This window comes from Nycticebus coucang, chromosome 5 (assembly GCF_027406575.1).
Source record: "Nycticebus coucang isolate mNycCou1 chromosome 5, mNycCou1.pri, whole genome shotgun sequence".
In the NCBI taxonomy this organism is placed as follows: Eukaryota; Metazoa; Chordata; class Mammalia; order Primates; family Lorisidae; genus Nycticebus; species Nycticebus coucang.
The window spans coordinates 4,396,158-4,409,042 of record NC_069784.1 but is presented as its reverse complement, the minus strand read 5'-3'; the positions used below and the strand labels follow the sequence as shown (position 1 = coordinate 4,409,042).

The 12,885-nt window shown below is 40.5% G+C and overlaps 1 protein-coding gene across 10 annotated transcripts in view; it reads right to left on the bottom strand.

Annotated features, from left to right (window-relative positions):
* Positions 1–9,412: 9,412 nt before the first annotated feature.
* The window catches only part of LRRC7 (leucine rich repeat containing 7), a 626,043-nt gene continuing 622,570 nt past the window's right edge, over positions 9,413–12,885 (bottom strand). For 6 of the 10 annotated variants that reach the window (XM_053592536.1, XM_053592538.1, XM_053592543.1 and 3 more), the window contains one exon: positions 9,414–12,366. In XM_053592536.1, coding sequence (XP_053448511.1) covers positions 12,259–12,366 — 108 coding nt within the window. In that variant the 3' untranslated portion in view covers positions 9,414–12,258. Of the gene's footprint in view, positions 12,367–12,885 lie in introns of all 10 variants that reach the window. The other 4 variants (XM_053592544.1, XM_053592545.1, XM_053592541.1 and 1 more) reach the window with 3 other exon arrangements.

The window sequence follows — 12,885 nt, the reverse complement described above, 5'->3', positions numbered from 1 at the left end:
GAAAACACCAAAGGATTTAAATCGTTCTACGTGAACTTTAGAAAAGAACACCTGTTTTCTCCTCTGCTTTTGTTCTGAATTGGAAGAAAAAAGGATTAAATGGCTGGTAGAAAAACACCCTGAACCTAGAAATAAATAGAGCTTTGATGGCGTTAGCAAAAGAGAAGCCCAGCTAAGGTGCTGACCAAGCTGTGAGGGGGAGGAGGGTATAGTTAGCTTGGACGTGGTGAACAGAAGCATTCAGCTTTTTAAGTAATAATCCAGCCATCAGAAGCTCAGAAATTCCAAATGTCTGAGAACCAAACTAGCTTGAAGACACATGTCACCAAGGATGCCAGGGGCTCTGCGTTCTCAACACCCCGACATCCTGCCTCTCAGGAGAGAGGCTGAGGGAGTTGCAAACTACCCCTGGAATCCCATCTTCACTTTATGAGAGACATTTTGAAATACATTCCTTATTCACTTTCTAATAAGATAGGATCTGATTATATTATAATGCTGATTATTTATACACATACATAAAATGAAAAATTAGTTTTTATCAGTTGTCTAGTTACTTCCAGAGAGAAATATACCCAGATACATATATATTCAGATTGGGCTAGTTTTGGAGTTATATAAAGAAGGGCTGTATTCAGCAAATTTAGTTCAGTTCCCGATGATTAAGTTTTGCAGAACTCACTTAGAAAATAAATGTCAAGGCCAGATATGATGGCTTACACCTCCCAATCCTAGTGCTTTGGCAGGTGGGATTTCAAGACCTTGTGTCTAAAAAAAAAAAAAAAATTTGTTAAAAATCAGTTGGGCATGGTGGTGCCCACCTATAGTCTCAGCTATTCAGGAAGCTGAGGCAGGAGGATCACCTGAGCCCAGTAGTTTGAGGGTATAGTGAGCTGTGTGTGATGCCACTGTGCTCTAGCGAGGCAACAGAGCAAGACCCTGTTTAAAAAAAAACAAAAAAAAAACACACGCACAAAATAATCTATTCCTTCTATTCATCCTTGGATTGAGAATATCTGAAGGAACTGTAGTTACAATAATGGGAGAGAGGCAATAAATATTTATTTGAAAAACACAAGCAAATTGCATAACTATGAAACTAGTAGTTGTAATAATTAAACCAGTTAAGGAGCCTCAAAACTTGCAGGGGTCCTCAAACTTTTTAAACGGGGCCAGTTCACTGTCCCTCAGACCATTGGAGGGCTGGACTATAGTTTTTTTAAAAAACTATGAACAAATTCCTATGCACTCTGCACATATCTTATTTTGAAGTAAAAAAACAAAACGGGAACAAATACAATCACACCGCCTCATGTGGCCCGCTGGCTATAGTTTGAGGACCCCTGCAAGTTTAAAGCATACACTTACACAAGGCTTAGAGAGAGTGCAATCTGACTCTGTGATTTGTTTTGGGATAGTTGATAACACCTGAGTGATTTAGTCAAAAAATACAAAAAACTCATTCACGGGTCAGTTGATGAAAAAATAAAATCAAAACTCAAAGATCTTAAATCTCAAAGATCTTATATTTTTTCCTCATATTTTATTTTTAACATTTAGGTCATTGTTTCAAATTAGTTCTCTCAAAAGAGTATGGAAAAGGGTAATAATAGTTGCATCAGCACAGCTGGTATAGAGAGGCTCCACCCAACAGGTGGGGGAATTGCAAAGTTCAGACAAGAAATGCCCATGTAACGTCGCCATCTGGTGGTGGCTCTTCTCAACTGCAGACACATATTCCTTAAAATAAGGGGGTATGTCCAAGAATAGTACAAGAGTATATATCAGACTTGAATGCGACAATGTAAGCTGAGGTTTTTATTGAGATGAAACACAATTTGTTGCTTTATCAGAGTGGGTTACAGAGAGAAGTGGTAGCTCCTTCTCTGGAGGAATTTAGGAATAGTATTCATTCTTCCCTGAAGGTAGGCAGATGAACCAAATCCTCTGTCTTAGGATAGAACAAAGATTTTGCTCATTTCTCCCCAGAACTGTTACCTGTGGTTCTGTTGTTTGGTATTGGCCAGTATCGCCCTGGTAATTTTGTTTTAGTGAGATACCTCTTAGTGATTTTCCTTATTCAGGGAAGTGGCGAGGCTGGAAAATTACCTACTGCATTACAAAATAGTTCCTAGAAATAAATAGCTATGAAACTCAGCTTATTTCCAATATATGCCTTATTTTTCATTTTGAATTATTTTGACATCCAAAAGAGCAGTAGGGGGTCCAGAAACCAAGGATGGAAAGATCATATTCACCAGATCCAGGGAGAAGAAAGGGAGAGAAAGGGCTCTGGGGCCATCTGAAGAGAGGGGTGCAGAAAATGCCTGAGCCTCATTTCTTTACTCTGAGTTCTTTGTTTCTCAAATCAGTCCTTAATCAGCCCTCTTTTCTCATTCTTACTCCCTTAATAACTAATTAATTTCTCCCCTCCAAGCCCTAGGCTATGCTTGCTCTTACTATTCTAAACTCTTACTTAAAAATATTTAAAATGCTCTTACTATTCTAAATTATTCCTACCCACTTAATCTTCTAAGATAATGTAAATCTCTCAATATTTCATTTTTCATTCATTTTTGTTCAAGGAGACCTTGGCATTCTTTTCCTCGTGTAAATACATGGACAGTGGGGTGCGAAACCCCACTGTGGGTGCCTCTGGAGAGTCCGAGGCATTCTATTATCAAATAAAACAATACTGGAAGTTTCCTTCAAGGTAGACTCATGATTTCTAAATCTTGGCAAATGAAAAGTCTTAGGAAAATAAAACTTCATTAGCTAAACCAGAGAGTTAGCAAATTCGCCTTATACAAGAAATTAAACCGCAGAGGCAGGAGAAAGTTAGTAAGTATAAGCAAATTAGTAGATGACAAAAAAATTTAATGTTTGGGAATGTTTCACTCAATTCTGGAGTCACTTTGCTGTGAAATTCAAATAAAAAATATGACAAATATTTCTGAGAGAACGCAAAGGCAAATGTTTTATTTGCAAAGAAAGAAGGCCCATAAAGGAATTAACTTTTTTTAAGTAACTGGGTCCCATGTTTTGCCCCTCTAAGGGTCTAATGAAGCAAAAGCCCATAGCAGTATAAATAATGTTTCCTTCCTTCGTACTTTGAGATCAACAGGCAAATTCTGACCTGCTCAGCAGTTTGTGGCCTGTGATCCTGGCACTTTGGGAGGCTGAGGTGGGAGGGTTTCTTGAGGCCACAGATTTGAGTCCAGCCTAGATGACATAGCAACACCCTGTCTCTACAAAAAAATAGGAAAAATTAGCCAGTTATGATGGCACACACCTGTAATCCCAGCTACTTGGAAGGCTGAGACAGAAGCGTCTCTTAAGACAGACGTTTGAGGCTACACTGAGCTATGATATCACCACTGCTCTCCAGCTTGGGAAACAGAATAAAATACTGTCTTTTAAAAAAAACTCGGGAAGGTTTTTTTTATCATGTAACCCTGTTTTTCTGTGTCCTGTCTGGTTAATCATACCAATTATATAGCTTTTGCAGTGGTCTGAGAATTTTGGCTAGACCGTATGACATTTTCACCTTCAGGGTACAGGGGATGGGATCAAAGTGCAGAGTGTAAACATTATCCTGCTAGACAGTGGGCACAGACCTGTGGACAGACTAGTCTTTAATCTAGAACAGGCAGCATGAGGCGGCAGTTTAATTACATTTTAAAGCTAAGACTGGGGATGGAGACCCCCTTCCTCTTAAAGACCCTTCTCTAGCCCCATCTCTTTCCCAACACCCTTCACTCTTTCCCCACCTCCAAATTGCAAAAGTAGGTTAAGTGAAGTAATCTACAAGTCGTAATGCAGAGGCAGAAGAATCTTTAAAATGGGTCTAAAATCAGACGAAACCATGTACTGCTGTCCCCTTAGTTCCCAGAGTGATTTCACCTCCCAGGCCTGGGGGGCCTCTGGCAAAATGAGGGAGCTGAGCCTCATTATCCCTATGATTCCCAGACCCTGGCTCTATGAGCTTCATTATATCCCGTGGTTCCCAGACCCTGGCTCTACAAATTCAAGCACATGCTTTCATTTCTCTGAAATGTTCCTGACAATGGTACACATGACTTCTTCCCAGAACAACTAAAACCAAGCCAATCAAAAGGGTAGATGTGATGTACTCCAACCACATGAACTAAAGCAACTTCTTAAACTTTTGGGACGTGTCACGTTCCTTAGAAGACATGAAAGGAAAATTAAACGAAACAGCTGAAACACAGCAGAAAAAGCCTAAAAGGTCTTAGGGCAGCGGTTCTCAACCTGTGGGTTGCGAGCCACAGGAAGTGTATTAAAGGGTCATAGCATTAGGAAGGTTGAGAACCACTGTCTTAGGGGAAATGCCAAAGAACAGAGGAAGATGAGCTAACAGGGAGAATTTTTTAATAAAAACTGAGACTAGTGAATGAACTGAGAAGTAACATAAAGGGTCTGTGGTTACGGTTGTGCAAATTGAGTGCCAGCTTCCTGTATAATTCAGCATTTACCCGGTGCAGGTGTGTGCGGACCTGTCCTCCACTCACTGAGCACCTGCTCTGCTCAGACACGGTGACAGGCACTGAGGGTCCCTGGGATGCAAACCATCCAGACGGACATTTTGGAGGCGCTCAGCCTACAAGAGTCTTTTCAAACACCCTGTTTCTTTTTAAGCTAAGACGGATGCTTGGCTGACCTCCTGAGGCTCTCCTGTCCAGAAGGCCTCTGCGAATTATTGTCTTATCCTCTTACGGGACTTACAGGCAATAGGGGAGAAAGAACAAATACCAAATAGATGTGATCTCAGGCAGCATGTGAAAGATAGTACAAGATATTTTAAAAAGTGAATATAGTGATGCTGAAGAAGAGAAAATTCATCCCATTAAGATCAGGGAGGTTTTGTGGTTGTAGTGCTGTTTGAGCTGGACCCTGAAGGCTACCTATGGTTTTGATAGTTAGAAGGGAAACAGGGAGAAGGCGGCATTCCAGTAGAGGCATCAGCGTGGGCAAAAGCTGGGATACAAAAGCGGAGGAGGAGGCGAGGAAGGTTAAGGACTTCCGTGTGTCTAAAACACCGGGCATATCAAAGATGAAGAAAAAATACATGACTTCTAGATTCTGGGGATCAAACTGCTCTTGGAAAAATACATAGATATTTCTGATACGTATATATACGTGTGAACCAACCTCATGCAAACAGTACTCTCACGGGATCTGCTGGACAATGTGCAGTGGAAACGTTCTTCACCCCCCGGGGAAGGGAGGGGAGATGTGGCCAGCTGAACGGCCCTTCCCCTCACTGCATTTCTGCAGGATTGTTCCAACACTGAGCTGCCTGGACTCTCATGCTCCCTGAGAGTAGCCATTGTGGGGAGCTTTGGGGCGCATCCAACCACCTAGAGCAGTGGTTCTCAACCTTCCTAATGCCGCGGCCCTTTAATACAGTTCCTGTGGGTTGTGAACCACAGGTTGAGAGCCGCTGACCTAGAGGAAAAGTTTCAGACACCCCACATCTTTTAAAGTGTTGACTTCCGTTTCCTTCTCCTACAATGCCTGGGGAATATCCATACCTCGCTGGACGGGAGTGAGGGACGCTGTTCTCTGTAATACCTTTCCTCTGTAGGACAAACTATCAGAATTCTGGCCCCTCTTCAAGAGATTCTAGCTGCTATTGATCTTGCCAAGTAAGGTACCTACTTGGTTGTGCCTAGCCCAGCAAATGTGGCCCTCAATCCTGGCAAATATTAGTAGGCCATGGGATCCATAGGAAGGCTTATCTGCAGCTCCTCATGGAACGACCTTGCTCAAACTAACACAGATGTGACTAGACAAAGAGGCTACTTCCGTCTGCAATAGATGGGTTCAGGGCAGGGACCAAGGGACTCACCACAGTGCCTTGCATTGTCTTTACCTGGAACTTCTCTCATCTTTCCACTCGACTGTGAGCTTCTGTGCAGAGGAGACCATGTGACCACATGCTATCCCTTGTGGTGCCTAATTTGTAGGTGGTGCTCAACAAATGATCATTTTAATATCCACAATTATTGCATTCAATGTTTTGTTAGATTCTTTGGTGAAATGTCTCTAAGTGTTTCACATTTATGAATGACATACCTTAAGCTTCTGAGATTCAGCTACAGTAAATATTTTCCTCTGGAGGAAATACACGAGTCTGCTGCTGAAATTAAAAGTTCCTGTACTGAGATATTTTATTCTAGGTGTAGGGATACCTGGCTGTTTGTTAGGCTGCACACTCAACATGCTATATTGAAGAAGGAAGAACCAGGCCAGGCGCCGTCGGTGGCTCTCACCTGTAATCCTAGCACTCTGGGAGGCCAAGACAGGTGGATCGCCTCAGTTCAGGAGTTCAAGACAAGCCTGAGCAAGAGTAAGACCCTGTCTCTATTAAAAATAGGAAAAGTAGCCAGGCATTGTGGCAGGCAGCTATAGTTCCAGCTATTCTGAAGGCTGAGGCAGGAGGATTGCTTGAGCTCAAGAGTTTGAGGTTGCAATGAGCTACGACACCACGGCACTCTACCAAGGGTGAGGGAGTGAGGCTTTGTCTCAAAAAAACCAACCAACCAACCAAACCAACCAACCAGCCCAGCACAAGCAATACTCTTGACTGATAGAAAAAAAACATGCTTTCAAAACTATAGAAAGATTGAATAGTTCATTTAACTTTCTTTTTTGAAATCAATTTCTATATTCATTGAAATTTATCATAGCTTATAGAATGACAAAAAAAAAAAAAAGGAGAAAATAAAATTATGCTAAGTTTGTAAATCTCGCCTGTGCAAGGAAATTTGACCCATGACTTTTTCTTTGGGGTCAGGCCTATGCTGGTTCTAATGTCAGATAATAAAAGTCATAGCATTTCACTACTTTCTACATAACCACTGCCTGAATTTCACAACCTTCCACTTTTTGAGGTGCTGCCATTAACAAAATTGAGGAAAAATGAGCCAGTCTGCAGGCAGTTTGGGGAAGTGTTGGTGCAGTGGCAGAGAACCTCCCCGTCCGTGCAGCCTTAACCCAGTCCGTCCTTACCTTGCTTGGTGCCCGGTGTGTTGTTAGGAAGAGTGTGAACTGGCCGTCCTTCCCAGAACCAACCCGAAAGCTCTACCAGCTGGAAAAAAGGCCTCCTTCATTGGAACCACTAAATCACACCCCCTCAGTCTCTTCTCCCTCTCACAGAGCTGCTCTCAGGGCAGGTGAAGATAATCACACAGGTGACAGCCCAGGGGACTCAACATTGCTGTATTTTCACTTATGTTTTAAAATAAGATCTTAGAATGGACTTTTCTCCTCAGCTTTTCAAAAGTCTCTGAATTTTCCAAAGTAGAAACCAGGCAATTTTGACCCTCACAGGAGAGCATTTCCAAACCCTTCTCTTGGAGACCGTGTTAAAGATCAGGAACACTGGGACCTATCCCAGTAACAAGCAGCTGGAGCTTAGAGAAAGTCCTTCAATCTGGCAAGATCCAACGTGTTCAAAACAGAAGTGGAAACACGGTTTTATGGAGGTACTGCCACCCTCACCCCCAGACACAGCTCTGCTGGCTGTTGTCAGGAACGTGGTAAGCACCTACACACCTGGGCCTGGCTTGCTGTTGTCAGGAACGTGGTAAGCGCTTACACACCTGGGCCTGGCTTGCTGTTGTCAGGAACGTTGGTAAGCGCTTACACACCTGGGCCTGGCTTGCTGTTGTCAGGAACGTTGGTAAGCGCTTACACACCTGGGCCTGGCTTGCTGTTGTCAGGAACGTTGGTAAGCGCTTACACACCTGGGCCTGGCTTGCTGTTGTCAGGAACGTGGTAAGCGCTTACACACCTGGGCCTGGCTTGCTGTTGTCAGGAACGTGGTAAGCGCTTACACACCTGGGCCTGGTTAATGTTGCCGTTCTCTAGCCTCTTTGATCACCCAAGGAAATTCCTCCCAAATTGCAAGCTGGAACCATCAGCTGGTACTCAGGGGTCTCTGAGCAGCTAGACTGCGGATGGGGGCTGTCATCTTTGCTGCAGCAGGACAGAAGCAAATACCACGGCCGTGGAACAGCCCACGGAGAAGGCCGATGGCTCCCACGGCAGCAGCCAGGAAGACACCAGGTGCCAGAAACAGAAAAGCCCCAAAAGGTTCAGGAAAGAACTGGAAACCCACTGCATCTACCCTTGTTTTATACAGCAGAGTGTCTTGGAAATACATTCTCTGAAGATTTTCAAAAAGGATGCCTAAGAAAGCTGGTGCTTGGGACTGGCTATATCATCAACCCACACGCTGTCCCTGGCTCACTTGTGTCCACAGCCCACATTCTGTTTTCTTGTTAATATAGTCTTGGGGTAAATGGTCTTATTGTGTGAGGGGGAAATACTCTGAGCAAGGCAGGATGCTTTTCTTAATGGAAGGTGGTTGTATTGCTGAGGAAAAACATTCATGCAGGTTGCCTCCAATCTGGAGGCTCCTCCAGTTCCCAGAGGATCAGGTAACTACAAGTCTAAGAGAAGAAATATCCCCAGCACGGGGTCTGAACAATGAAGTGAGCTCAGAAAGATTCAGCCTTCCTGTGAGTGGAGCCGCCGCGGAACTTCAACCCTGGTTTTCTTTATTCTAGGTGTAGGACCCCTCTTCTCAATATATTGGATTTCATTATTTGAACAAATATTTTAGTGGCCTCGTATTCCAAAAAGAGTTGCTATTGGGTCAGTATATTAGGAGTCAGTCAAACGTGTTGTCTGACTGAATTTGCCAAAGACTTGGAGTGGTGCCCTCTATCCACGTGCCTTGTGTCTCAGGATATGTCCTAATCTTGCCTCTTAGTAAGAGAGAATTCATCGGAATAAACATTTTTGATCTCTGTGCCCGTTAGGGGCAGAAATTAATTAAGGATAGCAGTAAAAGCCAATGGAAAGACTAGTTGGAAAGCACACTGTTTTTCAAAACTTTAAATTTTATGATTTAAATTAAAGTGTTTTGGGTTTCCTTCATCTAATTGTTTTGGGCAAATTCAGATACTTGTCAGTTAATATTTGGGTATGTAAATGTAATTCCTTCAAGGTTTTTCTCCTCTCTGAATATTCTCTCTCTCTAGCTCACCTGTTTAATGATATTTCACTCTAACTTTTAAATACGCAGTCACATGAGTGATAGGTGTGTGATCATCTGTAAGATTAAAAGCAAATCAATGTTGTTTTGTTACTCCTTCTTTAAAGCTGTTTTCCATTTTGGAGGTAGTGACCCAAGGTTGAGGTCTAGAAACAACTGACATTGTTCGATGTTTATGTAATCACAATTCTAAGTAACTGGGACATATATCTTCCATAGGTTTCAGTGGGCAATAAATTAGCACAATGTAAATATTTGTCTGTTATCCTGACTTTGAATATTCCTTATCAAAAATACCTTTATATTTTCCATTTACATTTTGAAGTTAGGATGCGTGTTGAGGTGACTTGTGTTATCTGGAAGACTAGAATTATTACAACAGAACTTTTATGATCAAGTATTTTCAGCCTTGAAAACAGCCTTTAAAATTGTCCAGGAAGGTCTGTCTGTCTTCTATGACCTGTGGTGAGTCTACTGATGATTTTCAGGGCTTGACCTCTCCACCTCTGACCTTTCTTAGTCCCGTCCAGTAGATCTTACTGACACACGCATATAAACAGTTTCCCCAGCAGGAGTCCAATAAAAATCAAAGACCAAGAGTTAGGGGCTATTCAGCCACTTATCATGAATTCCAGGCCTTGGTGTGGTGTTGATTTTTCCTTTTTTTTTTTTTTCTTAAAGGCACACCCTTGACTTTTTTGTCGTTGCTGTTAAATTAAACCAGATTTTAATTTCAGGTAGCAAAACCAGTTACTGCAAAAAGTCAATAATCAAGGATCAATGTATTACTGGGTTTTGTCACCATAGAATCAATTAGATCGTCTTTTTCCCTCAGGTGATCAGTGATCCTATTTGGCCAACCTAGGAAAAAAGAGGCCTCTCTGCGTCATTACCCGCCTTTCCTCAGTGAGCAAGGAGAGAGTGCCACTGGCAGGGAGACGCTCTGGCGTTTTGGGTTTCTTTTTCAGGTGGTCAAGGATCCCTTTTCTCCTTCCTCATTTCTGAACTGCAGAACAGGAAGGATTAAAGCATTGGCTCAAGACAGTGTCACATCAGAAGTGGCAGAGGTGTCTGCCAGGCTCCATCCTCTCTGCTGTGTGCCTCCGAGCACTTAAGGAAGCCCTGGGTTTAGATATAGAAACCTCACTTAAGACAAGGACAAGGGGCGGTCCTTGGCTTTTCTCCCACCTCTCCCATAGAAGATAAAATACATCTGATGGGATGATCTATTTCACTGCCACCGAACTACACCCATGAGTTTGTTATTCCTTTACAATGATGCTCATCCTATAATATCTGGATACAGTGCCTTGGTGTTGAGTTTTTTGACAAAGAAAATTAGGCTCTGAAAGACATTTCTCATCAGAAACTCTCAATATATTAAAATGCATTTAAAAGTTATTTCTGGGAAACATACTAAATAGGCCAATCACTTTATCATTAGCTAATCGTCAAACCCTAGAAAATCATGATATAATGTCACCCTGACATAAAGCAACATCAAAATTAGTGCATCATCTATAAAGTGAAGTATCATTTGCCTTCAGGTGACAAATTCTATTGCCAAAAAATACTACTGTACTTCTAATAAGTGACACTCATTTTAATAGACCCTACAAAAATACAGTATTTTCAATGTCCCCATAAAACTGTTAACTTACAAATATTATTCTCAGAGCTTTGGTGATATCAATATGTGATACTATGATGAAAATCCTGATAGAATATGAAAACACTAGCATGTAAAGTAAATTTATTATGTAACGTAAGAACTAAGCGGAAATATGAGAGAGAGTGTATACAACACACTCTGGAAAATTATTCCGGAATCTCAAATTAATGTTTTAATTAATGACTAATATGAAAGAGAAACATGTTTAAAGAATTATAAAATTAATTTTGATTCTTGATGGAGGGAAATAGTCTCAATGATAAAGTAAATAGGTCTACATTAACTATGCTTCTCTCTCTGCTGAGACAGCATTCAGCAGAAAGGAGTTTTGGAGGAAAAAAGTATTTTATCTATTTCTGCCTACAAAAACAGGCATCGACATTAGTAATACAGGTAGACCACAGCTCTGAGAAGTTATATTTGAAGTTTCATATTTAAATACCAAAGTTTTTTAATCGCCCACCATAATTTTCTGACAACAGTCTTTCTTAATGATAATTTTTGTCAATTCCCCAAACTCATTTTAAATGATTTAAAAGTAGCAAAATTAAATTAGGCAACACACAAATAAATTTCACATTTACAGGTAAAGAAATCACAGGGGCTACAGTTTATAATCAACAGAAACTTGAAAGAAAGAAAGCAATCTCTTTCCTGCCACCCATCGTCCACTGCTGAAATTTGTGGTGAAGAAGAGTTATCTACAATGATCTTTAGTCTGTTTCTAAACTCTGTGTGTTTTCTAATTAGCTAAAGGCATCGAACAAATTAGGTTTATTATATTTTATTCAGGTCCCAGAGATAAATGGCTAATTTATGAAATATTTCACTCTGTGTTATGAGAATTTAGCAAATGAATATGGAACCAAATATAAACACTTTATACCATATGTACAGTTACTTTCATAAGGCATTATCATGTAATTTTTATTGAAAAAGATTCAATATAGTAAAGTCTTATTTTAAGATATATTTTCTTTCTCAATCCGAGATGTTTAGTTTATGAAAATATTGTTTTCATCTATGTTGTTTTTATATATATGCCAACATATACCTTGTGCTAGAAATATTTTATGGGAATTACAATTCTTCATGTTTGTATTTGCTATATAAAGGCATATACAACTTTGAGGCAGTGTTTCTGATGGAGAGCAGAATTCATAAAGAGCTGTGTGTGCTTCCGTGCTCTGAAATTATATGAAATCCACTTTGAGAAGAAACTTATTTGATTTAAAAAAAAAAACAAACCAGAAACAAAAACAAAACTGCACCAATGTACAGCCATAGGCTGACAATTAAAACTAATACATAACCACGTGAACATCGTTATTTATAGAGTTAACATTTTAAAGGATGATCAGTGCTAACATATAGTATTATACATTTGGCACTAATGTTTGCCATTGGTCCAGCAATTGGCAAAATTTGTTTCTATGTATAAATTTATTTTTGAACATTAGGTTTGGCTAGACGTATCTTCACTATTTATAAAAAATATTTAGACGGTAAGCTCACGTTGAATAACTAGGTCTACTGTATTCTGGAAACTCTTCAGTAGTAATACAGCTTTTTCATGTTCCATATGTACAAAACTGTGTCCATTTGCCTGTGAATACACAAATAAAACAGAGCAATCAATATAAGCTATTTATCACTGAATCATTGTTTCTAATCGTAAGATTCATGGGAGCACTGAGCTGTGAAAAGTAATCTGTTTTTAAAATTCACAATGGAATTTCAACTGTGGGAGTAACTAATTTTACCCAGATTCAACTCAGTGTATTAATTCAACAAATATTTATCAAGTGCCCAATATGTCTTTGGCCCCGTGCTAATCACAAAGTTGCACTGGTGAATGACGTGCAGTGATGCGGCGGTTCAGTTGGGTTGTAGCTCTTCTTATTTGTTTTTGCAGGAACTTCGTTGGGCTGGTTTAGAAGTGTGCACATGGCCATTACCTGAGTGTTACACAATAACTGATAAAAACCCATCAGCATGTTCAAATATTTCAATCATGCCACATGACTGGACATACATTGCATGATTAAATCTTATTTTGACTCATTGCAAAGTTCTTGGTGTGTATATATATATATATAATTATTATTATTTTTTAGAGACAGAG